Source organism: Ambystoma mexicanum, chromosome 5q, assembly GCF_040938575.1.
Source record: "Ambystoma mexicanum isolate Mex_15411 chromosome 5q, UKY_AmexF1_1, whole genome shotgun sequence".
Lineage (NCBI taxonomy): Eukaryota > Metazoa > Chordata > Amphibia > Caudata > Ambystomatidae > Ambystoma > Ambystoma mexicanum.
This window is the reverse complement of record NC_090933.1, coordinates 1,302,637,258-1,302,664,637: the sequence shown is the minus strand read 5'-3', so window position 1 is coordinate 1,302,664,637 and position 27,380 is coordinate 1,302,637,258. Positions and strand designations below refer to the sequence as shown.

The 27,380-nt window shown below is 49.9% G+C and overlaps 1 protein-coding gene across 1 annotated transcript in view; it reads left to right on the top strand.

Annotated features, from left to right (window-relative positions):
• Nucleotides 1-27,380, top strand: part of BOP1 (BOP1 ribosomal biogenesis factor) — a 696,945-nt gene that overhangs the window by 618,927 nt on the left and 50,638 nt on the right. Inside the window, exon 11 of the mRNA XM_069621900.1 lies at nt 309-441. Within this exon, the coding sequence (XP_069478001.1) occupies nt 309-441 (133 nt within the window). The remainder of the gene's footprint in view (nt 1-308; nt 442-27,380) is intronic.

The following is a 27,380-nucleotide window of genomic DNA, read 5'->3' as shown; positions in this document are numbered from 1 at the left end:
GTGCATTGTGGTTGAGTGGGGAAAGGAAATAATGTATGTTTGGCACCCTGATGAGTTCAGTGCATAGTAGTTGGTGCTCAGCGGCAGGTTGTGGTGATGTGTTTTATGGATGCTGGATGGCTTCTTCCGACTATGTAGCACTGATGTGACTACAATGTCATTCCATGTCCACCCACCCCTCGTAGCTAGGATTTGTGAAATTCCTTGTTCACTGAGTCCAGGAATTGGGTCGGCGGGGGTCCTTCTGATAAGACTGTGGGTGGATGCACCATAAATAACAAAAAACATGAATACCTTTTGTGTTCCAGGTTCAGATGACTGCTCTGTGAGGTTCTGGGAGGTATGCACAGCTCGCTGTATGAAAACCATTGAGGTGGAGGGGGCAGTGAAGAGTGTTTCCTGGAACCCCAATCCTGCTGTCTGCCTGGTGGCAGTTTCTGTGTAAGTCTAAATGCCATGGCTTTACTCCTTACACTGTCGGAGAGAGGTGTATCTGTTTTGATTTGGGCACGATATCTCCAGAATGTTAGTTCTATGGTAAGTGAACTCTGAGTAGTCTGCTGTAAATGGCCACTCAACACAGGGATTTCCTTCCTTCCTTCGTCACATAAGTTGTGATGCAACAAACTGTTAAATGGATTCCTTTCTTCAGCTCATCAGAGGCATATAATGCCCCTTGGATCCCTCCACCGGAGCTAACAATGAGCCAAGAACAAGGCTGGTGTACGGGAAATGTATCGGTATTTATTTAATATAATTAATGTAAATTAGCACCAAAATGTCAAACACCACTTTATCTGTGGCACAACACAATCCACTTCTCTCAGTGTAAATAAACCGCAAAGGTGAGTTGAAAAGTTCACATTCCCACACTTTCTGCAAATTTCACTTCAAGAAATAATTACTGATCAATAACGAAAGCAATTATCCTGTAGTGTTGTGCGTTTTTGATTTTCCTGCAGGCTTAAAAGCTAGCAGTTGTATTTCAAGATTGGTACATATACATATGACATTTACGATTTCACCCAGACTTTTGGTTTAAAATAAACCCATGGTGATTTAACGGTTTGTTTTGCACCCCCCCCCCCCTCTATTTCGGTTTGTGTTGTGGAAGTGAGACAGAAAAATTGGAATGATTCAGGGAATTTTGCATTTTAGACCCCTACCCACTGAACGGCCTGTGTTGGGGAAACTGGATAAAAAGGTTGGACTGATTTAAGAACAGACACCCCTCTTCCTTAAAGAGGTCAGGGTCAGCAGGACAAAAAGGATTACCCACTGAAATGACAGGCTATAGTTTTCAGCGCATACTGGGAAGTCAGCTTTGTTAATTTCAAATTTTCACAAAATTCACCCCGTAGTGTTCTGCCAAATGGGGAATTAATAAAATTAATATTTTTGGTTAAATAGGCTAAGGATCTACACAGTCTTCCACCCCCGGTGCCCCCCCCCCCGCCCGCTATAAAGGGAAAGTAGTCAAGGAGTCAAGGCAAACAGACTCCCCCACCTTTTGGTTTCCCAGGTCTCGGTTCTACTTACATAGAAAGCCCCTGTATAAAATTCAGGAAAGCCAGCTGCATCTCAGGACACTCTGGAAAGCTAGGGCAGGGTTCTGGTCACTCTGCTCTCAAAGATGGCCTCCCTCTGTCCACCATAGGACCCAGTCAGCTTTGAGGCATTCCTAAAAATGAACAGCTCCACCCAGGTGCACTCTCAGCAAAATCCTATGGTGTTTCCTTACAGCTGTCAGATGGTAAGTTGCAGCAGCACTCCTGATGATCTGTCTCTTCTGTGTGTATTGGTCTGTGCAGTCCCCCTTATATAGCAGCGATGACACCACCACTTTTGCAATCTTGAAGAAATACCCTGCAATAATTCCCACAACTAGGATTGGACAGGAGCCCTTCTCTCGCCTCTCAAACCCACCCGCCAAGTCAGGATTGGTGTACTGGTCTGGAGCAACATATGGCAATTCTCATTTGTAATCGCCCTTCGTTCTGCTTTCAGATTTTTGACACAAACTGGTTATGTATCACAACTTCATAATTGTATTATCTACTGCCAAAATATACATATTTTCTGATTCAACTAATCATGGAGAATTAGATAAGCCGACCACCAAATCCGTACCATGTAGCACAGCCATGTGGCCCCTTTCTGCCATTTACATAAAAAGCATAAATTATGCATATATAAGTTATTACCCATATCCCTCATTTTATTCTCCACCAGCTCACCAACTCGCATTTGGAACATGTTCACCAACTCACATTTGGAACATGTTCAGATCAGCCAGAAACACATCTTAGATGGCCTTTACAGTTCCCCGAGTCACAGGTGGATGAATTTTATATCTCCAAAATCATCTGGAAATTGCATAAAATGGATAAAAACAATCCGCCCTATGGTTGCTGAGAAAAAGGTCTAAATGATGATGGTCCTTTTAAATCAATTTTAAATCTTCATGTGGGACAAATGGCAATTCTCCTGCCTTCCGGCCATTTGTTTTCACCGGGCCAGCCTGTATCCAGAGTTTCAAAAAAATCTTAGTCTCTTTGTGTCAGAAACTTGCTCTTTGAAGTTGCTGCCCCCATTTTCACATATATGTCATGCATCTGCCAAGGGTAATGTCACGTGCAGTCAATGCCTTCAGAGCCAGCAGGTCTGGAGAACACTGAAATTCGACACCTTTAGCTGGATACTTTATTGCAGTTGGTTATTAGATGGGAGATGTGACATCCATACTGGGAGTGGGCAATTTCCTTGTGAAGTTTGCCCACAGCCAGCAAAAGGGTTGGTCTTGGGCTGACATTTTTCCATGAAAACAAGGTGGCTTTTCATATATCACTGTTTTTTTGTATGTGAAACGGAATATACATTTTTTGTCAACCCGCCCATCATGTCTTTTCCCTGACATTTGTCTGTGAGCAGTGATACATTTTCACATTTAAACTGCTTTTATTTGCATACACCTGTGCAAGACGTTTTGGTGGCAATATGCAAGGGAACTTTGATTCCTCCTTTTGGAAATTAAAATGCTGCTTTTCCTTTGGTAATTACAGTAAGGCCCTTTTCCACATGGGTCTTCAATTTCTCTTGAAAAACAAGCCGTTTTCGTTTGTGTTTAAACTCCTGCTGTTCGTGTGAAAGGGACTTCTATTTGGGGCCTTTTAATGCACCCCACACTGCTACCTTTGACTTAACACCTCTCCTATCTCCAGTGGAAGCATAAATGTTCCTGGTCCAACCAATTTCCCGATTAGGTTCGACTGGATTGAAGTGGCCTGTAAAGTTAATGCGTTTCCTCTACTTGTTTGTGCACTACCAGTTTTCCCCAATCTGGTAAAAAAGTAACAACATAGAGGAGTGAAAACAAAGTTTAATCCACTTTCTTGGCTGAGATGTGCAAATTACACAATTAACAGACCATATTAAAATGAAACCAATGTTTATTAGCACCCTGGGCGCGAGCGCCAGCCAATCGGGGAGCTTGGATTGTGGGCTGAATCCTGCGTTCTTAGATCTCCCATGGCTGTGCGCCCTTTGCTTTGGCCTACTATGTTCCCCCATCTCTCCTATACTGTCTTTAGCTTCCACGAGTAACCACACACAGGTGCTAAAGAGAAAATAAACATTTTAACAATGTACATTTACTCGGTCATTCCATGGCTGTTGGGGAACCAGAGAGTTCTTCACTGTTTAATCAGACTCCTGTTCCCGACGCAGCATCTCAGGGTGGAACAAAGGTATGTTTCCTGTTTTTTTTTTTTTTTTTTCCCTTCAAAATAAACATTTTATTCAAGTATTAATCAGGGACAACAAGAAAGAAACAAATTAAACAGTAGACATGGGAGTTAGCGCATGATTGTGGTGGAATAGTTCATTACAGTGGAAGGAATAGATAATAGGAGAGGGAATTTAGTATGCAACTCATTCAAAGCAGTGTTTGGGCAGGAAAATGGCGAGAGGGGGGAATATCTTTATACTGGACCAGTCCGCGTCCATGCGGAGTTCAGTTCGGCCAACGGACGCTAGGCGGCTTTAGTGTAAGGGCCGGGTAACGGTCTGCGTAGCCCATGAATGGGGCCCAAGTGTTCTGGAAGGGATTGAGGTTGCCCAGGCGAATTGCAGTGATTTATTCCGCAGTAACAATGTCCCACCAAGGCGGGATAGAGGGGCCCTCGTGGTGCTTCCAGAGACGAGCAAGGGCAATTTTGGCCACCAATAATAGATGAGTTGAAAGGCGAGCAGCGTTTCCTGACATCGGCACATCCGCCTCCCCCGGGTCACCCAGCAAAATTATTCCGGGGTCCCACGGGATATTCAGGCCTGTTATTGCTCGGACATGCGTCAGGACCCCCTTCCAATAGTGCGCCGTCTTAGGGCAGTCCCATAGGAGGTGGAAAAGCGAGCCCTCTTGCATGCATCCCCTCCAACAGTTCGGTGAGGGCCTCGCGCCCGCTTTATGCAGTTGGGTAGGTGTAATATAGTACCTGAAGCATACTTTATATCCCCCTTCCCTATTGGTAACACATTGGGTACTCTTATGGAGTCTTGACCAAATTTTGTCCCAAACATCAGGCTCCAGTCAGCGGCCTCTCCCAGTTCAGCATGTACCTTTCCTTCGTTTCCAGGTTAGCTTTTTCTAGGAGTTTGTAGAGGGTGGAGATCTTACCTCTTGGAGAGGATGCTGTCAGTGATAGTTCGAGGGGAGTTAGGTCCCTGGAGCCATGTCCTCTAACGGAGCGTTGTGAGATCCAGTACCAGATCTGAGTATATCGGAATCGTTCCTCCTCGGTGATATTGAACTTCGCCTTGCAGTCCTCAAAGGTAAGCGGCTGGCCTTCCTTTAAAAAGTCTGAGATTTTGTGGAGGCTGCCCTCCGGCCACTTGGCAAAGCTACGGATGCAAAGGCCAGGGGAGAAGCCCGGGTTACTCCAAATAGGGGTTAGTGGACCCAGTGAGGTTTTGATTCCCCATTTTCTGTTTGCAGCTTTCCAACTGTCTACTGTGTTAAAAGTTGCTGGAAGTGTGTAGACATTGCTGGTGGGGTTTTCTGAGATTGGATGTGAGGCAAGTCAGAAAGGGGAGATTTACACCATGCTTCTTCCAATTGCAGCCAGGCTGGGCGATCTACTGAGCGGGTCCAAGTGTAAGCGTGCCTGAGTTGTGCTGCGCGCCGATATCTAGAGATGTCAGGGACCCCCAGACCACCGAGTTGTCGGCGGCGGATCATGATTTTCCTGGCAATGTGAGGTCTTTTCCGCCGCCCCCCCAGATAAATTTCATATCATCCCGTTGTAGAGAGGCAAGATCTGCTTCTGGAATGTGAGTTGGGAGCGCGTGGCAATGGTACAGCACTCTGGGGAGTAAGTTCATTTTTACCGCGGCGGCACGGCCCAGCCACGAGATTTCTTGTTTGTCCCACCATTTCAGGTCTGCGCGTAGTGATTTAAACAGCTGAGGGAAGTTGTGTTTGTAGATTACTAGGCTGGATTTGGGGATCTGGACGCCCAGGTATTCCAGCGAGGTGTTGGCCCATGGGATTGGAAACTCAGGACATAAGGTGTTTCCCTGGCGTCTCGGGAGGTTGATCGGAAGGACAGAGGACTTGTCATAGTTCACCCTGAACCCAGAGCATGCTCCAAACGCTTCTAATTCGAGTAGGGGCTGCAGCGAGCTGGCTGGGTCAGTGATGGTGAAAAGAACATCATCGGCGTAGAGCGCAACCTTGTGTTCAGTCCCGCCCACCATGACCCCCTTGATGTTAGGATTGAGGCGGATTCTTGCTGCGAATGGCTCCATCGAGAGTGCGAAGACCAAGGGAGATGGCGGGCACCCCTGCAGAGTCCCCCTGGACATAGGGATGCTCGTCGATTTCCTCCCATTGACTCAGAGTTGCGTTGATGGGTGTCCATAACATGCCATTAACAAGGTTATAAAGTTGTGACCTAGGCCCATATAGGAGAGAGTGTACCGGATGAAGTCCCAGTTCACTAGATCAAACGCCTTATGTGCGTCGAGAGAGATTACCAGGAGCAGAGTTTTCATCCTGTTCGCGGACTCGATGATAGTGAGTGTACGCCTAATATTATCGTGTGTCCCTCTGCCCGGGATCAAGCCTGTCTGGTCTTTGGAAATTAGCTCGGGAAGAATCCTAGCCAGTCTAGCCCCTAGAACCTTTGATAAGATTTTCCCGTCAGTGTTCATTAGGGCGATTGGCCTATAAGAGGCTGCTTGCTCAGGGTCCTTTCCCGGCTTCTGCAGTAAGATGGTAGATGATTCGGCCTTAGTGTGTGTTACCTTTTTGGTAGATAGAAATGAGTTAAATAGCAATGCTAGTTGCGGGGTCAGAATGTGAGCGAACGATTTATAAAACTTGGGCGTTAGCCCATCAGGGCCTGGGGCGGTTTTCTTAAGCGATTTAATGGCATCTAGAAATTCCTCTGCGGAGATTGGGGCTTCCAGGGAGCTTAGGGGGGAAGAGACCGTGGGGGTGTGTGAAAAGATTCCAAATAACGCTGTTGTTGGACTCTAATCTCTTGAGATGTGGGTGGACCTTGCATGAGCGCTTTATGGTGGTCCAGCAGGATTTCAATTATGTCTGAGGTGGCAAATGTACTTATCCCATCAGACCCCTTAAGACTTGTGATGTTGTTTCTAGTGTGAGTTTTTCGTAATTTGTACGCTAGCAGCTGGTTCGCCTTATTGCTTTTGTGATAATAAAATTGTTTCGTGTATGCCAGCGCCTTCGCAGTGCGGTCAGCCAAGTGCATCTCCAGAGCCCTCCTCGCCTTTTTTAATTCCCTGTCCGCCTTTCTGGAATATTGGGTTTTTAGATCTTTTTCTAGGGAGGAGAGTTTGGACTCTAGAGATTGTGTGAGGAGTTTGGAGACTCGAAATTGTTCAGAGGCAGCGCTAATAAATACCCCTCTTATAACCGGTTTCATGGTCTCCCATAACAGCCCAATTGGGGTTTCTGGTTTTATTTAAAGTAGTTGACCAATGAGTCTTCTGCCTTGCCCAATAACAGGGAATCGTTGAGCTTCCAGAATCTAGGAGGGGGGTCAGGGCCTCCCGAGATAGAGAGAGCTGCCAAGACTGGTGCATGGTCAGACACCGTTCTTGCATGGATTTCGATGTTGCTAAAGCAAGGGAATAAGGTACTGGAGGCCAGTAACATATTGATTCGGGAATGACCTCCATGTGCGTTTGAAAAGAACATGTAGTCATGGGTGTCAGGATTGGCTACCCTCCATAAGTTAACCGTGCCCGATTCCCTGAGAAATCTAGCAAATGCAAGGGCTCGGGAGAAGTCAGGGTTGGATGGGGGTAGGGACTTGTCCTTTATGAGGTCAGGAACTAAGTTAGTCTCCTCCGACTAGGAGATGTCCTGAGGTAAAAGTTAGGAGCGGGGAGAGTAGCTCGGCTATGTATTTGTCCTGATTTGCATTCAGTGCATAGATCCCAGCGATTGTGATTGGTTGGTCTGCAATATGACCTCGGATGAGAAGGTATCTGCCCGATGTGTCTTTTTTAACCGTGGGATTGGATAAAGGGAATTTGTCACTTAAAAGAACCTCCACCCCTCGTTTCTTCTTCCCACCAGAGGCGAAAAAGCCCTGTTTGAAGCGCTTGAATTTAATTCGGTGTTCGTCAGCCGGCAGGAGATGAGTCTCCTGGAGAATTACTATATCTCCGTTTAGAGCTGCCAGCCTGTGCTCCACCGATTTGCGCTTCCTGGGGGAATTAAGACCTTGGACATTCCAGGTCAGGATGCGGACCTCTCTAGCGTTATCAGGGTCTATTACTTCTGGGCGCATAGCATGAGTTGTGCAGGCAAGCTATGTAAGGGCTGCAGGGCTGTGGAACCTTCACGAGTGAGCGTGGTATTGTGCTGCAATTACCGATGTCTACTAATAAAACTATAACCATTAACTGGGGTTTTTGGGGAGTTGAACAGTTCCTTAAACCCAAAACTGCCCCCTCCCCGCCCCAGAACTGTGGGAATGAGACCATAAAGCTCATTCGTGGGGTTACTGGCGGACCCTGCCGTTGGGAGTTGCAACCCACTAAGTGAACAGAGAAGCCACCCGGGTCGTGGAATAACGGATCCAGGGACTGTGTAGAGCATATGGGCCTGGGGGTGTGTACTAGAATGTGTGCCTATTGCTGTCCCCCTGGGTATTGGATGTTATCACAGTATTTCCCGTGTATGATGTGTGGAAGCTGGATAGCGGATGAAAATCTTAAACCTTAGTCTGGAGAGTCAGCAACCGAAGGACGAGCGGGAACCTCCAGTCAGTCCGGGTTATGCTGCTTCCGGGGGCCCCGGGGCCTGCGCCGCCCACCAGCACGGGACCAGCGGTTGGATATAGGCGAGCCGGGCTGGGATTGAGAGCAGGTAGCATGGTCTGAGTCCTCGTCTGCGGGTTTTGTTCCTAGGTATTGGCTTGCCTCCTTGAGGTTCCGGATTTGCCTGCGCACACCCTCCCATTCGAAGCACAGAGATGTGGGGTGGCCCCATCGTTATTGAACTTTCTTTTCCTGAAGCCATTCTGTAAGGTTATGAAGGGCTCTCCTTTTTTGAAGGATAATGCTTGCTGGGTCTTGGGATAATGCGATGTTTGCTCCTCTAAAAGTGATTTGTTTTGATGATCTGGCCTCTCTCATTATTTCCTCTTTAACCCTGAAGAAGTGGATCCGGGCGAGAACATCAGGCGGGGAGGATGAAGCTTGCCTAGGCGCCATACGGTGGACTCTGTCGATCTCCAACGGGGCACTGTCAGGTAGGGTTATAATGAACCTGAGCAGGTCTTTAACGAAGCTCTCAAGATCTGCATTAGTGATTGAGGTGTGGTTCCCGCGGATGTTGCGCCGGGAGCAGTTCTCGCTGTCCTCCTGTTTGAGTTTGAGTGCATCGCATCTGGCTTACAGGGTTGTGATTCTGTTTAGGCCGCACTCTAGTTCGGACGCGTTGTCACAAAGGCCATTCTCCACCTCCTCTGTGCGCTTTTCCACTTCCTCCACCCTTCTGTCGAAAGATGCAATCTTCTTGGTGATTTCCTCCGTGCCCTTATGGATCTCCTTGGTAAGGGCTGCTAGAAGGTCTTTTAAATCTGTTTTGGTGGCGAAATGCTCGACCTGTGGTTGCTCCGGTGAGGGAAGAGCGTTGGGTGTCGGGGTAGTGGTCTGGTCGGTTTTGCCTGCCTTGTTCTGGCCAGAGTTGGACATCATTGCTGCAATATCTGCTTGTTTCACCGATTTACCACTCTTTGGCATGGTCCTACTGAGTGGTGGCAGCAGGGGAAGAGCAGCTGCTGCTGTACTGCCGAATCCACTCGTAGATCCCGGGACCAGCCCCGCCAGACAGGTCCAGTATCGGGGGGGGGGGGGGGAGAGTGGCGAGCCTCCCTCCGTTGATGGTCAGATCAGACCGGCACGGGCGATGGGAATGAGTACAGTGTGGTTTTGTAAGCTGCCCGGCGATTTGTTCTTTGCAGGACCGGTGGGCTAGACTCAGCCGGCGGGGTAGAGGCACGTTGGGTGGATTGAATGGGGCCAAGACCCCCCGGAGCCAGGTTGGAGGTGCAAGAGGAGCGGAGGTGAAGATTGCCTGATCGCAGGCTGCTGTTGTCGGGCAAGGGTGCTGCTTTAGATGAAGGAATGCCCCTCGACGTAGATCTAGATTTTCGGGGGCTCTCCGGGCAGGTTCCCGGCACCAGCAGTGCATGCAGGGTCCACTGGGGCGATGTGCAGAGGGCTCTAGGCGGGTGCGCTGGGGTCCGGATGGGAGGGTGGAGCGCCAAGGCCACTCCGAGCGTCGGGAAGAGTTTTCACCGGTGTCAATCCGAGCCCCTAAATCCCAGGCGTCGCTGGCTTGAAGGGGGTGTTCCCCAACCAGACCCGGCAGAGTCGGAAGGTGCTCTTACCTAGAGAAAGAGGTTACGAGGGGGTCCCCGCTTTGTGGTCCGCTGGATTGCCTCGCGGTTGGGGGGGGGGCGCGCCCTCTGTGAGCTCGGGGCCGCGGGCTGTGTCCTGCCGTTCAGTTATACTTCGGGTCCCGCTGGCAGTCGCCGGAGCCCTCCGCGGGACGATGATGTGTCCAGGTTGGGGAGGAGGCTCCGTCCGATGGGGCTTCTCCCGGTGCCTTGCCGAAAAAGTGGGTGTCGGCGTTGTCTGGTGGGGGTTGAGAGCGGGGATTCCCCCAGGCTCAGGGCCCACGGGGGTGCAGAAGATGAAGCAGAGGGGTGCCCCTCCCCCACCGAGGCCTCAAGTGCTACGGGCGCCCGGTCGCCATTTTAGATTTTCCAACACATGTCCGACGGGAGCGAACACGGCTCACCAGGCTTTCAGATGGCATATAATCGCTGCCAACCCCTCACGGTCGATGCAGCAGGACTTCATAATGCTGCAGATTCTAAGATCGGCTCAGTGTAAGCCCCAGACCGCGGGGAATTCACTCCGACGACGGGGCCGTCCAGGAGCACCTAAGGAGCCATGCCGCACGGTCGGCTCCCGACCACGCCCCGACCATGTTTCCTTTTTTAAAAAATGTTAACACTGCCTGCATTCAGCACCAGCCTGTAGTTACTCACAGGTGCCAAACGTGATATGCCCCTGTGCGGCATGTCGACCATGTCGGTAACGGCATAGCTGCCCGTGCTAATGGACCCTCGCATTGCTCAGCCCCTTAACTTGGCCGGCAGGCCATTACCAACAGGGTCGGCTCGCCGTCTCGTGGCAAATTTTGTAGGACTCCTTCATAATGAAAGTGAGTCTTTTGAAGGTCGTCCTGCAAGTCTCAATTTGAAGTTGAGCCAATTAATTGGCAAATGATAAACATTATGCATTTTAATCAATGTTCTTATTTCTTAATGGCCATTAAAGGCATCCGCTACAACTTTTAATTTCACAAAATGGTTTTAACAATTGGTACAATTCCTGGAATAATGGTTGGTCAGCCAATAACTTTAAAAAATAACGGGCACAAATATATGTGCAAAATGGTTTAGAATTATTTGCAATCCAATTGTTTTGAGGCAGGTTGCTGTACATAAGTGGGACAAGCAAAAGGTGGACACAAAACAAAGTGTTGATTTGAAGTGTGGGTATGTGAGAATTTGGTGAATCCTCATAAAAGCATTTCACTAAGGCAGTCTTGGGAGAAAACGAGTGAATGCAAAGTTGTGGGGGGGGGAGGGAGTCGTCGAGGAGCATGGGGAAATTAATGGGAAGCGATGGTTGTTATAGTAAGGTGCTATTGGATGAGGAGGAGGCGGAGTAAGAAGGGAATAGAAGCAAACCTGCTGGGGTAGGACACATTTTAAAGAGGTTGACGGGAAGCAACACAATTAAAGGAACACAAAGTCGACTTGCAGGAAAAAGAGTCTTCCCCGTCCCCCTGCAGGATATCAGCTTATTTAAAGAAGAATTTCGAATATGGAACCTTCCCACCTTCACAAAGATTTGGTCCAAAGACCACCAGGAAATATCACTTAAAATTAAGATAGTCTTGGCCCATATTGAGCTTGGAGCACTTGGTAAACTACAGGAAGCTAAATTAGGGTTTAAATAAGCTTGCGTTGACATTATATATAAAATCCTAAGAGCTAAATTAGTTAATGGTGTGAAACAAATTAGAATTTCGGAGCCTGTCTGCATATGCCAATGACCCAGTACTGCACCCCCATTCTGTACTTTATATGCCTACTCCCTAAGGGAAAGGTTTGATCGGTTCTGCAGAGGAGTAAATTTCACTGGATGCATGTACATCGCTTCTAAGCCCATCCGTCTGATGGCACTAGTTTCGTGGCCCTTCTTTGCAAGTACTTGGCATAAGGACACCAGTTTACTTTTAAATTGTTTTTTAACCAGTTCTGAAGTTTTGGATTGTTTCAATGGTGTCGCCCTGAGCAGAAGTCTTTTTGACAAATACACGCATGTCCACATTCATGGTCCACGAACTACAGCCAACTTACCCTTGATTCATGTAATCCCCCATAAGGGTGCACCGGCTAGATAGTCTTGTGATGTGCATTTCCTGCATTGCAAACCTTTTTCTCGAACACAAATGGTGCAGTACAGCCCACAACAATGCTTACCTCCCTTTGCTCACTGTGAGAAACCTGAAGGTACTCTCACATCTACTCCTCAGGGATCTTCTGTTCAGGTGGCCAGGGAAGGGCATTGCTTCTGGATCCCAACCCTGGGGGTGGACAAGCGAGGATCGATCACCTGGTTGGAGGGTCCTTGGGGATTGGGGAAAGGGTGCTTGAAAGTGATACTTGGTATCCCCCCTTCACGAACACTGACCTACCCCACACTCGCTCAGTGTCAATGGGATATTGTCAGTCTTATCCCATTTTTGCCTGTAGTTTCACACCAAATACTGAGAAGAGGAAGAGGCAGTTTAGAGTAGTGTATACTTCCTATTGCAAACACCACTATAGTACTGGGACGAAGAAGAGAAGCCTGGAGGCATCATGTAATGAAGATCTGGCATGTCACACTAACCGGCTTATACAGGGCCAGGCAATTAAGTTTAACCCACTTCACCTGCTGCCTTTTGACAATGGTAAAGAGTATAAAAGGTGGAGACCAAAATCAGAGAGAGGGACATAGACACACAGACAGCCGTGTTGCGACAAGACCAGGAAGTCAAGATGCCAGCAACGATCCTGGGAGCCCTCATATTGGAAGGCAGGCAATGCCGTACAGCGGAGGAACACGGAAAGTCATCTGCGCCCAAGCCCGGGTGCAGCCTGAGCTACGGAAGCCGCTGGAACAGGGGGGATGCGGACCTAGAGTGGAGCAGAGAAATGTGTGTATTGCTGGGGCTTGTGGAATCTGCTTAGTTCACATGCTATGCCTAGGCCGACATCCAGTGGAGGCTGCAGAGTATTACAGTTGTTTTTGAAATTCGAAAAGGGACGTCGACAGGGCGTGCCAGTAATACTATCCTTAGTGTGACTTCCACTGTACCCATGGTCATTCACGCGTCTGGGTCCCTCAGATTGTTTTTTTCCGCCATTGTGAGAGGTCGCATATTGCGGGGTGCATTTTTGGCTAATGACATTTACTTTATCAAAGTTTAAAGATAGTTACTCTTCCTCTCCTTTTCAACCGCCATGTCTCGACGCGGTGATGAATCAATGATCGAAGGACAAACGCGAATCGTCGGACGAAGAAACTTCGACTGATTCCTTTCGGCCTTGGAAGGCCCAATGGGCCTAGGCCCTTACACTAGGGAGAGTGGGGGGGGCGGTCATTTCACAACGTATTTCTCCACCCCTTTGCTTTTTCGCCCTGCTGCCTGCCCTAACCATGGGTAGGACACTTTTCAAATTTTGACCATCCTTTAATAAAAAATTTCCGTGGATCGATGAGCACAAGGTGTGTAACCTGTGTCTTAATCGGACCACGACGAAGGGCGCTGTTGGGCTTGCAAGCTCTTTCAACCCAAGACCCTTAAAGATCGTAGGACGAAACGCTGGGCCCATCACGCCATGCAGGCCAAGACCGCCATGGAGGTGGAGGGAGCCTCCAGTGACGGCAGCAACGCTGTCTTTTCGGATGGCGAGGGTGACGGGGAACTTCCACGTTCCCCAGTGCTAGCCACCAACCCCGGAACACAGGTCGGCGGCTCTGTTGTGGGGATGACACCCGGCAGCAAAAGCACTCAATCTCGCCACACTAAACACATACCGTGCAGCGATGAGTCCAGCACCCGCCGGGATTCGGCGTCTAGGGGCGGATCTGCGGATTCACTGTCCTCTGGGCACTCCAAAAGTCGGTCGCCTCACGACAGGCCCCATAAGACTAAAGACGCCACCCATAAAGTCCACTGAATGTCGAAAGACACGGCAGAGGTCCCTCCTGAATGTCACAGGATGTGGCAAAGGCCCTTCCCAGTGCCAAAACTCGACCTGTGTGGTCGAAAACAGCTTCTAGCTCAAAGAAGTCGTCCTCTAAAAGCTATGATCATAGAGATGAGCAAAAAGACAAGGATAAGTCCCTCAAGGACAAACCTCTTAGTGAGAGGCCTACCCCTGCCAGAGAAACTGTAGAGGAGATTGATGAAACCCTACAGGAGGACAGGGAGGGTCCTTTAAGTGAAGCCCTACATAAGGGCCTGACTACACCTGCTGTTCCATACCTTGGCATTATACACCCAGCTCAGCCAAATGGTCAGCTGAAGAAATAGAATAATGTCCAGAATGACTTTCTTTGCTAACTTCTTTGAAGGGCACCTTCAAGCTTTTGAGAGCTTACAAAAAACACCCTCCTTGCCCCCACTGATCAGGCTACTACTTCTCAGCCCCGTCAATCATCGGAGCCATCAAGAAAGAGATCTCTCATCTCTTCTGATCTTTGATATGTCTGCTGCCAAAAAGTCTCGCACCCCTGCAGATCTTTGATATACACGCAGACACAGAAGAATATCCAGAGGATGATCAATACTATGATGTAGAGGATGAGACGGATAATAATAATGATGATGATGAGGCGGAGGTCTATGCTATGGACTCTCCAGTTCCACAGAATTCTCCGTTACTGATTCCCCAGTGGATAATCGACCCCTGTTTAATGTCATTTTGATCAAAGCAGCTGAGCACTTCGGCATTGACACGCAAGAGACTCAGCAGGACAAGGATTTTGTTGAGTATATCATGGGTGACAAGAAGGGCGACAAGAAGGCTGCCACCCAGTTTTTACCCATTTTGAAGTCCGTTCAAAGAAGGATCCAACCTTCACTTGAAACACCCAATCAAACAAGGGCAGTTAATCCAAGAATAGAGAAGCTATTCTGCCCCGCCCCGTCTGATCGCTTGTATATAAGAGGACAGCTTAGGCCAGATTCACTGGTGGTAACGACTACTTGGAAGAGAGCGGGTAAGCCCCTGGCCTCCTCCGAAGCACCGCCAGACAGAGAGCAAGAAGCTTTACACCATGGGTAGGAAGGTGGCTACTTCCGCAGCTTACCAAGTAAGAATCGCCGGCAATTCCACACTGTTGGCGAGCTACGACTGTACTAAATGGGACGAGGTTACTGCCCTAGCCAACTCTGCTCCAGAACCTCTGAAATCTAAACTTGCCCTGTTGCAGCCGAAGGTAGAGCCACTGCCAGCAGTCTGCTTAAAAACAACCTTGACGCTGCAGATGATGCTGGACCTGTTATCGCAGAGGGCACTATCCTCAAGCGCCATGCCTGGCTTCGACAATCTGGTTTTAAATTAGAGACTTGGGCAACCTTGCTCAATATGCCAATAGAACCTAATATTTTATTTGGCAAACCAGTGGAGGATGCTCTAAAGTCAGCCAAGGACGAGTATGAAACACTCAAGTACCTTGGCCAACGTATTAATATACAGACCTGACAAAGGGGAGAATACAATTTTCGCTGTTTTCGTGGCCAAAATCAGAGGCTCCGTTTAAGGACAAAACCAGAATACATCTTGGAATTACAACAAGGGTCAAGCGTCCCAGGGCTATCCTAGAGGCCAGCGCAGAGGTCGTGGCCGGGGAGACCCTCCACTGCAGAAGTGGAGGAACGCCTCCCAAGCAATGATGCCCCGCTACAGGTCCCCTCCCACTCCTCCCCAGTCGGACGGATTTCAAACTTCAACCACACATGGGAGGGCATAACCACAGACAAGTGGGTGTTCTCAACAGTAGCGGAGGTTATTGCGTGGAGCTCCCAGAAACACCATCAAACCTCTTCCCACGCCAGAGGAAGACGTCAAGAGAGGAGCAACTCATCTTGATAGAGGAAGTCAACGCGCTACTCCTCAAGGACGCCATCGAGGTCGTGCCATCCAACGAGATTAACAAGGGTATCTATTCAACATACTTCCTTGTACCAAAGAAAGATCTAACAATGCGCCCAGTATTAAACTTGCGCCCTGCAAACAAATGTCAAGCCAGAAAAGTTCCACATGACTACGCTACAAGAAGTAATCCCTCTGCTAAAGCGGAGAAAGAGAAAGAACAGACTTCGACGGCTGGTGCTCCAGTGGACGCTGTCGACCCAGTGGCCGGGCCTTCTGGCCAGCCTATACAGTAGGGAGAGTGGGGACTGGGGGGGGGTTTCTCTTCTTTTCAGGAATCTTTCCTTCTCCCCTCATTTTGCCCTTTTGGTTAATACACCTGAGCTATGGACAGGAACCATTTAAATGTTGCCCTCCCCGTAAGGGGAAAATACACCTGAAAGACAAGCACCGGCGGTGCATTAAGTGTCTCCCTCTCAATCATGACGAGGCGTCCTGTCGGAACTGTCAGCTCCTGCGTCCTAAGACGATCAAAGGAGCGTTGAGTGAAACGGTGGGCGGCCTATGCCATGGCGCAGGCCGAGGGAAGCTTCCCTGCCGCTGCAGCCACCGAAAGTGTTGAGGATCTAAGCGATGCTCATGGTTCCGATGCGGATGCCATTGACCTCACATCAGCGTGCTCACGCTCCAAGACGTCCGTCCCCGGCCCCACCAGGCACAATGCAAGTCCTGCTATGGGGAATGTACACCACAGGGACGCACACGCTACTCGTAGGACAAAGCACACAATCCCTGGTCCCGCCACGACAGATCAATCGAAGCCGTCTAAGGTGCCAACAGGTACGTCTAGTTCCTCAACGGCACCTGCCGATTCGCATGATTGGCAGCCCTCCCTGAGTCAGCGGCATGCGTCTGGGCATTCTGCAAGCAAGGGTGCCAGCACCATAAGCCACAAGGCTGTCGAGACACCTTCTAAGAGCACACAGATGCATAAAGCCCCAGTTGCGCCGAAATCTACGGCACAACAGTCTAAACAGCCTAAACCCCTCCCGGTGACGCCGAACATCAGCGAGAGTCTCACTAAGATAGTTTCGGCGACCAGTAAACAAAAAGACAAGAAATACACGTCTAGGCGCCAGGAAGGGCTTGAGGATTATTTTGAGAGTCCCCAGTCCTGATATAAGACTCTACTTGACAAATCTCGGGGATCCCCAGGAGGAGCCCTTTTCCCCCCTATGGATCCCTCTGGCTCATCTCCATGGACCAGGGAGAAATGTGAAGGATATATGGACAGGCTGGCTGAATTTGTGGACTTCTCTGAGAAATTCACTCCCAAAAGGCCTAGTGAAGAAGACCTTTTCCCACAGTGGCCAAATTCCAGAGAACCTTTCGCCCTCTTCATGAGGTCTTTGAAGAGAGATGCCTCCCCTAGAAGCTCCCCGGCCTCCAGTCAGAAATGACTCAAATCCGGGTCCCCTCCCATGCCTCCCCGGTCGGGGTGGGACGTATAACATCATTCCTACTCGCATGGGAGGGGATTACTAGACCAGTGGGTGCTAAAGATCATCATCCACGGTTATTGCATCGAGTTCAGCCAGCTACCTCGATTCACACCTCCCAAGTCCAGACGTCTAACACCAGAACACCGGAAGATCCTGCTGCAAGAGGTCGAGATCCTGCAGGAAAAGGTCGCAATTGACGTTGTCCCCGTTGTACAGGTAAGCAAGGGTATTTATTCAGTGTACTTCCTTGTACCCAAAAAAGATCTCACCATGCGACCTGTGCTAGACTTGCGCCCAGTGAACAAATTTGTCAAAACCCAAAAGTTTTGTATGATACCGCTGCAAGAAGTAATTCCTCTACTAACGCAGGGAGATTACATGGCAACATTGGGCTTCAAAGAGGTATGCAGTAATAAAATTGCGGCAAAAAAGTCACCATTACAAAAAATCATGGATTGACCCGGTAAAGGTGTACCCTATTATGCCATTTAAAGGGAGTGGGGGTTGCAGGGGTGTCCCCCACTCCCCTTAAATGGTATAATGGTATAATGGGTGTGGGGATTGCGGGGGGTGTCCCCAGCATCCTTTACATGGATTGCGGCGGCAAAACCGCAGCCTTTTTGCCGCGATTTATTTCTGTAAACTGCCATTTTTGCCACAATTTTAACACATGGGACCATGAAAGATGTATACTTTCATATTTCAATGTTGCCGGTACACAGGAAATACCTAAGGTACTCTTGCGTCCCATCCTTTACCACCATAAAGTATGGGCATCCCTTCCAAGGGAAGGGAGACGGAACCTTTTTCACCAGAAAAAATCTTTTCCCCCTTTAAAATTAGAGACGCGCTGGGGTGCGGCCCAGGGAGCATGCTCTGCCCTGACTCCGCCCTCCAGCGCCACACCTCAGTCCCCTTTTCCGCGTCGACGGGAACAGGCCGAATTCACCAGCGCTCCTGGGTTTGGCTTTGGCCATGTAATTCCGCGCGCGGATACTTTTGTCTTCTTTTTTGTCTTTTTGACATTCAGGTACTCGGTCCTCAGGCGTCCCGCTCCTCCCCGGCGCATGTCGACTTCTACAGGGTTCAGCAGGTGTCCAGCCTGCAACAGGCTCATTCCAACTTCAGACCCCCAAGCCCTCTGCCTACATTGCCTTGACCCAGACCATGATTGGCAAGCTTGTTCAGCTTGTTGCTCGTTGTCCTCGAAAGCACTGAAGAACAGACTACCCAGGTGGAGGGAGCTCTTCCAGAAGTCTCCTCCAGAGGACCTCAAGAACTTCGTGAAACATCGAACCAAGCCCAAGGTAGGGCCGATATTCTTCATTGCACCCCGCAAGGGAGACTCCTTCCCAGGGAGACTCCTGCGCGGCAGGGACCGGTCAGGTCCTTCTACCAGCACATGCACCAAGGCTGCTGCAGCTACCGGCCTCCGGGTCGAGGGATCCTCGGATCCTCCCGGTGTCAGTGTTGAGGGACCGAAAGGTTCTTTTACCAGGCCTTCACCCAAGGGGCTCCGCCATTGTACCGGCACCATGGCCGAGGGTCTACGTCGGTGGGGGTGCCTAAACGCAGCTCTACCAACCCCCGGGTCGAGAGTGCCACACCCACCGGGCCTAGGCCTGAGGAGCAGGGTACGCCTCGTGATCCATACGCAAGAGTCTTGCACGAGGCCTGGCCCAGCAGGCTGAGCAACATGTCGCAGGCACGTGGCAGGCAGCTCGACAAAATGGCCGCTGCGCCAGCCAGACAGAGGCACCTGTCCAACGCCATTGTAGGCATTCAGCGAAGAACTAGTGTCAAGGTGGGACTGGCTTCAACCAGGTACGTGGCCTACAGCATACCCCTCTTTTGCACAGGGCAGCTTTTCTTTGCGTCCATATGGGCAGGGTACGCAGCGGCTCCAGCAGCTCCCCACTACCCCGCCTGCACCCCCTGCCACCTCCTCGGTCAGTGAAAGTCTTCTTCGAGAGGTTCCTCTGCCTCATGAAGTCACCTCGATTGGGGCTTATCCTCAAAGACGCCATCAGGGAAGTCCTTCCCGCAGTGCTAGCGGCACCACAGACCACTCCTTCGGCCCCTTCCACAAGTATTGCTGGGCTGATTGAACATCTGGGCCTACCCCAACCTGAGGTCGAGCAGCCGGCAGAGGGAGTTCTGGTGGAAGTAATCACACAACGCCCTTCTGCCAAATCGGGGATTACTCTGCAGACCAATGTAGTCTCCCTGGCCAAGAAGAGCTGGCTAAAACCCCACTCAGCCAAGCCGGTCAATCGATGCCTGGATGCCAAGTACAGGCAGATGGAGGAGGATACACTCTTGCTCTCGGGCCATCCTCAGCCAGACTCCTTGGTGATCGCTGCAGCATTACTATACTCCAAGCCTCAGTCGTCCTCAGCTGCCTCCTCTGCGGCGCTGATAGGCAAGGAGAAAAACTTGGAGGCATACAGCAAGAAACTCTATTCCAGCGCGTCCTTACATCTTCGACAGGCCAACGCAGATGCCAAGCTGGCTTCCGCCAACCAAAGGTTATGGCGGGAAATTGCTGACTTCCTTGCGGAACTCCCCATCCAGAGCCAATCACGCTTTAAGGCAGGGCTAGCTGAGGCCATGTGGCGCATGATCTCATGGAATCCACCGTGCCATCTGTATCGCCACGGACATGAGAAGGACAGCCTGACTCTGGGCAACAAAGTTCAACCCGGATGTCCAGGAATGCATGTTAGATCTACCGTTCAAGGGGGCGGGAGGGACTTTTTCCTCTCCTCCACGGTTGAAGAGCTGGACAAAAAGAAAAACCGCTCACAAAAGGGAAGTCTTTATCCATCTTGACAAATACCACGCCCCAATCGTACACCCAATCTCAGAAGCGCTCTGATGGGGCTTGTACGTATGGAGGGTTCTGAGTCTTCCAGGAGCGTAGATCCAGGCAGCCGGACCGCTCACCGTCTCGGAGCCGGCGCAAGCAACAAAAACGGGAAGGGGAACGGCTTTTTCGAGTCCCACTCCTCCACGACAGCCTCCAAGGGAAAGAAAGCATGACACACCCCTTCGGGTCCACGTGTCTCCAGTGTGGGGCAGGTTTGCTCTGTATGCATATTTCTGGCACCAGAATTTCGCGGACCCCTGGATCCTTTCCGTAGTATCCACTGGGTACCGCCTCCCTATCCCAGCCTCGCCTCCCCTCCACTCCCACAGGTTGGGGCAGCAACTTTTTTGGTGGAGGTCCGCTCGCTCGTAGAGAGCCAGGGTGTGGAGGAAGTCCCAGCCACCCAGCGAGTCTTTGGCTTTTACTCTAGGATTTTCACCATTCAGGATAAGAACCAGGCGGGCCTGAGAGTTGTACTGGACCTTTTCACCCTCAACCTCTCCTTACCCCTGCAAAAATTCAAGATGGTTACGCCACTTTTATAGCTGAGACATTGGACAAGGTAGACTGGATGTGCTCCCTGGACCTGAAGGACGCATACCTACACGTCCTGATTTGGCAGCCCCATCGTTCTTTCGGGTCCGGATCATGGGCTACCATTTTCAGTACAAGGTCCTTCCGTTTGGCCTCAACTCGGCCCCCAGGGTCTTCACCAGGCTCATGAATGCGGTGGCGACCCTGCTCAGAGCGAAGGGCCTCCACATCTATCCATACCTGAACCACTGGCTCGTCAGGGCTTCATCTCCAGAAGTGGTTCACCACTGTTCCCATGCCCTTATGAACACTCTGCACAATCTGGGCTTTTCGCTCAATCTCAGGAAGTCGCAGCTGCAGCCCATGCAGACTGACATTTTTGGGCCTCACACGTGCTCCCAGAAGGTATTTGCTCCGAGGAAAAATCTCGCCTATCAAGAGGGCCACCACCCACTTCCTCAACAGAGGGGTGACCCCGTCATGGTGGTACCAACATCTCATGGGTCTAATGGCAGCGGTCCTATTAGCCGTCCCGCACACGAGACTAAGGATGAGGAGGATTCAGCTGCACTTCGCAGCCTCGTGGAACCTGCTTCTCCTCGGAACTAAAAGAGCTCTGCTCTCAGAAAAGAAAAGCACTGAACACCTGGCAACAACTACCTTCCCCTCCTACTAAAAAAATCACCTCTCAATACAAAAAAGCTATAATTACAGCCAAGTCAGCATCGTTCAATGAAAGAATTACGAATGCTAGCTCCGAATCCAAAGAACTCTTTGCCATCTTCAAAGAACTCACCACACCAGCTACCAAATCACAAGATATTGTTAAAGACCAAACCTGGTGTAACTCTATACAATCTGCCCTATTGAATAAAATCGAACTCCTACAAGAAAAAATTAAGGAGCACCACAAGAATCTGTCACATCAACCAATAGCACTGACCAGATGCCCACCTCCAGCCCAGTGCCCCCATCCGCCAAAGCCCCCATAACTCTTTTTAATTTCAGGGAAGTAACTGAACGTGAAGTCATTGAGATAATGAACAGGATTAAACCATCCAACTGCAAAGGAGACCCTTGCCCAGCTAGTCTTATTAAAGACTGCACTGAAACACTCGCCCCATTTCTTAAATCCTTCATTAACGCCTCCTTCAACTCCAACACAGTCCCAGACAGTCTAAAGGACGCTTGGGTACGCCCCCTTCTAAAAAAAACCTACTCTCAACCCAGAAATTGATAATAACTATAGGCCGATCACCACCGTGCCATTCTTGCTCAAGATCCTGGACAAAGTTGCCTACATGTGAATCGAGGAATATCTAGAAACCAACCACATCTTAGGCAAAAGACAGTCAGGCTTCCAACGAGGTCATGGGACTGAGTCAGCCCTACTCGACTTAAAAATACGCTTGGGGACATCATGGACAAAGGCGAACCGGCACTTCTCGTACTGGATTTGTCCTCCGCCTTTGACCTTGTCAACCATGATATTTTAGGCATGCACCAAAAAAATGAAGCTCACTTCTCCCCAGAAATGGAAGACTCATGAAAGTCTTCTCAGACACAGCATCTGCATCCCCTACCATCATCCACTGCAGCGTTCCTCAGGGCTCCTGCACCGCCCCCACACTCTACAACATCTTCACCCTTCCGCTCTTCAATGATCTCGACTGTCGCAACATAGCGTACACCAACTATCCTGATGACACGCAGTTACTACTCCCACTAACTGGGACCTATGAAGAAGATGCAACAGCCCTAACCAGAATTTATACAGCCATCCAAACCTGGATGGCTGTCAACAGACTCTGCCTAAACGGGGACAAAACTGAGATCCTCCTAGTAGGTACTAGCGAAACACTCAATAAACTCCCCCCGCAATATAAAACCTTCAACATCGACAACTCCACCATCACAGTTTCCAAGACTGTCAAAACCCTAGGTGTCTACCTAGACGCCTCATTATCCATGTCACGCCAGGTCAACGCCATAGCCGCCTCTGCAGCACTCACCACCAAGGTGATCAACGCAGTCAAGCCCTTTCTCTCCACCAAAAACTGCTTATCCATCGACAGAGCCACAGTAGGCACGAAATTGGACTATTGTAATGCCCTATTCCTAGGCACCTCTGTCAACAATCTAAAAAAACTCCAAGTCACGCAAAACAACGCGCTTCGGGCAGCACTGACCATTCCCAAAAGGGAACACATCTCTCAAGCAAGGAAAGAGGCCAATTGGCTACCGGTAATGGAACTTATACACTTTAAAGCCATGGCCATCACAAACAGATGTCTCATCAGATGCTCCACCCTACCTCTTGGAAAGAATCCCCCTCAATTCCTCTAACAGACGTACTAGATCCCACCGCGCCAACCAGATCTATGTACCGTCGTTCTAAAGAACCAAAGCCGGAGGGTCTTGCGTCCAACACCTTGCACCCAAAAATTGGAATGCCCTGCCAACCTCATTAAGGAATGAAAAATCGTACATTACCTTCCGAAAAAATCTAAAAACCTTACTGTTCTGATAATGTATAAGACTAGCCTGCATAGTGATGCTATTGCACTGTAACCATAGCAAAGCATAATACTTGACTCACATCTTTCTCCTACATCATGCCATTCCTGTCCTTTCTACTGCACTCAAAGTACTTAATCCTGTGTATACTTCTGCAACCGACTATGCTTTTTTTTACCTATGTTAAGTTCAGGCTCGCTGTAACAGCGCCACGATGCCCCAGGGCAGGTTGTGCGCTTTATAAATGCAAATAAATAAATAAATTTAAAAAACCAGGAGCGGGGCTCTCAATCCGAGATAATCAACGTTCCTTCATCTCTCCACCTGGACCTAACTTGGTGGTCCAGAGACTGCAACCTACTGATGGATATTCAAACACCCACTCAGCAGGCCACCGTCACCACAGATTCCTCTCTTGGAGTCTGGGGAGCCACCCTGGATGATACCACATCAATTGGCTGGAGCTGAACGCCATCTGGCTGGTGCTCAAAGCATTCTTACCACTTCTCAAGGGCAAGGTTGTCCTCATCCAGATGGACAACTCGACCAGCATGTTCTACGTCAACAAGCAGGGAGGCACCAGATCTCCTCCTCTGTGCAGACTGGCAATCAACATGTGGGAGTGGGCCGTGGAAAACGACATTTACCTCACGGCAGTACACCTCTCAGGGGAATTCAACCTGGAAGCAGACAGGCTCAGCAGGGTGGGAGCGGATAATTACGAGTGCCAGCTAAATGACCTCGTTATTCAGGAGATCTTCAACAGATGGGGTCACCCCCAGGTGGATCTCTTTGCCACCTGGCACAACGAGAGGTGTTCCCAGTTCGCATCCTGGCAAGGTCAGTGCCCCGGCTCCCTAGGCGACGAATTTCACCTCCAGTGGACCGGCATGAAGCCCTAACCCTTTCCACCCACGCCCCTGATTCACAGGGTAATTTGCAAAATCAAGGAGTCTTGCCAACTCCTCATCATTCTAATAGCTCCATGGTGGCCGGCCAGGCCATGGTTTTCTGAGCTGCTCAGTCTCTCTGATGTGCCTCCGATTCACCTCTCGATGGGCCCAGCACATCTTCTGGTGCAGCAGGGGGCAGAGACATCCACCCTGCATCAGGTAAACTAGCCCTCACAGCGTGGTACCTGAGCAGGTAACGCTGCGGCACCTCAGCCTCTCACAGGCCAATCTGGAAATCCTACGGGGTGCCAGGAGCCCAGTACAAAAGAAAATGGACCAGATTCTGCCACTGGGCAGACTCCAAGGGAATTGACCCCCTGGCATGCACCTTGGACGACGTGCTCTCCTTCTCAGCGCACCTCGCCCACTCAGGCGTGCAGGTGGACACCTGCCGCACATACTTTGCAGCCGTTGGGGCTTAGAGGAACTCAGAGGAAGGCATCTTCTCCTCCTCCTTCAATCCTGTCGTCAAGAAACACCTGACGGGACTTGCAAGGCTCTACCCCCCCTCCACCCTCCCCCATCAAGAGACAGCACCCTGTGTGGGACCTTAACATAGTCTTGGGCACTCTGGCGCACAACCCGTACGAGCCTACGGCATCTGTGGAGATCAGGCTGGTCAACATCAAGACGGCCTTACTAGTCGGCCACACCTTGGCTCGTAGAGTCTGCAGAATCCAGACGCTGGTCACCTCGGGACCATATACTACCTTTCACAAGGACCAAGTAGACCTGCGGACACACCTGGCATTTCTGCCCAAGGTCCTGTCTGCTTTCCACTTGAACGAGGAAATAGTACTTCCTACGTTTTTCCCCGGTCCAAAGGACAAAGCACAGAGATTACTGCACTGCCTGGATGTCAGGTGTGCCCTGAAATTCTACTTGGACAGGACCAAGAGCTTCCGCAAATTGGGCGCCCTGTTTATCATGCCCCGAAGGCTTCCATATCCCCCTGGATGGTCTCTGCCATCAAGGAAGTGTATGAGGGCCAGCACAAGCCGCTTCCGGCCAACATGCATGCCCACGTAGTCCGGGCCAAGGCAACGGCCATCGCAATTCCAGCGCCATGTGCCTTGGCAAGTCAAAAGCAGGGCAGCCACTTGGGCCTCTCCCTCGGCTTTCTGCAAGCATTACTGTTTGGATGCCGGCTATAGAGCTGATGCTGCTTTCGGACAGGCGGTTCTCAGGAACCCATTTGCTTAAGGAAGGTCTCCTCTCCACCCTGGGGCTACAATCGGTTGTAATCGCCCACACAGTATGGAGGAAAGGGGACGGGACGTAAGAGTAATTATAAATTACTCACCGTAGTGACTAACATACTCAGTCCATAGTCCTCTTTCTTCCATACGTCCCACCAACCTCCTCCCTAATAATACTGGTGTCATTAGGCAATGTTCAATCTATTGTCGACGCGTCAGTGTGGACTGAGGTGTGGCGCCAGAGGACGGAGTCAGGGCAGCGCATGTTCCCTGGGCCGCACCCCCTGCGAGCCTCTAAATGTAAATTTAACAGACGGCGTACAGCCTTTGGTATCCAGCAGTAGCTTCCAACCACATAAACCTGCTGGAGCTGTTAGCGGTATTCAAAGCACTGAAGGCCTTTCAGACACAGTTGCAGGGAAAGACAGTACTGATCCTCATGGACAGCACCACGGCCATGTACTACCTGAACAAGCAAGGGGGCACTCACTCTCCAGGGCTGTACAAACTGTCACAGAACATTTGGAAATGGGCTTTCAAACACAAGATGTTTCTATTGCCTCAACACGTTCCAGGGGAACTCAAACTTCTGGCAGACATACTCGGCAGAGACTTCCCATTGCCCTTGGAGTACGAATGGCAACTACACAAAGACCTCGTCTCCAACGTTTTCGTAGAATGGGGCTAGAGATAGACTTGTTCGCAACTCTGGAGAACTTGCAATGCCCAGATTACGCCTCCAGGTAGCCTCAAAACCGATCAAAGGGGAACGGTCTCTGGATAACATGGTCAGGGAAATCTGTTTACGCTTTTCCCACCGACTCCCCTACTCAACAAGATTGTGCACAAGATGCACCAGGTACCAGTCACCATGATATTGGTGGCCCCACTCCGGACTCGTTTGCTACAGGAGAAAACAAGCAATGCCCAGACTTTCGCGTCCAGATTCCCCCAACCAGGCTCCAAGGGGAACGCCCTATGGATGAACTGGTCAATAAGATGTGATTTTCTCCCGACTCCCCTAATGAGCAGGGTAGTGAACAAGAATCACAGAGAACAAATGATGCTCATCCTAGTTGCTCCAATGTGGGCAAGACGGCCATGGTATCCACGTCTGTACAAACTGGCTATGTGCGATCCCATCACACTCCTGTATCAGACGCACCTATTGACCCAACATGGAGGAATAACAGTACACTCTCAACCACACTCCATGAACCTGGCAGCTTGGCTCCTGAGGTCATAGAGTTCGGACTGCTTAATCTGCCACAACGGTGTATGGCTATCCTCAAGAAGGCTTGTAAACCAAACACCAGACACTGTTATTCCGACAAGTGGAGATTTGTAATTTGGTCCCAGTCCAAACAAACAAACACCATAGAATGTACTCCATTGCATATTCTAAATTGTATGCTCCACTCATTCGACTCAGGATTGGTATTCAACTCCATAAAGGTCCACCTGGCTGCTTTATCAGCGTACACCACCTCTGAGTAAGGTATCATGGTGGAAAATTCCAGTCATTAAGGCATTCATGGAGGGGGTAAAGAGACTCCACCCCCAATTTCTAACCCACCGCCAGGCCGGCATCTCAATGTTGTACTCGCTAAACTCATGGGGTCCCCATTCAAGCCTATGCATAAGTCAAGTCTTAAACACCTGACATACAAGACTGCCTTCTTAGTGGCTATTATTTCCATAAGAAGAGTTAGTGAATTGCAAACATTGTCAGTGCAGGACCCTTTCTTTATCATTCATAAAGACAAATTGGTTTTATGTACACATCCAAGGTTCTCTCCTAAATTCATTTCCAAATTTCACGTGAACCAATCCATTGAGCTACCAGCTTTCTTTCAGAATCCAACTAGCTCAGATGAGGTACAATTCCACACACTGGAGGTGAGGAGGGTGGTTCTTTACTACGAAAACAAGACCAGACTGCTGAGAAACAGACCAACTGTTTCTCTGTAGCAACAGGCAGAGAAGGAAACCACATTTCCAGGAATGCCATCTATAGATGGATAGTCAGATGCATA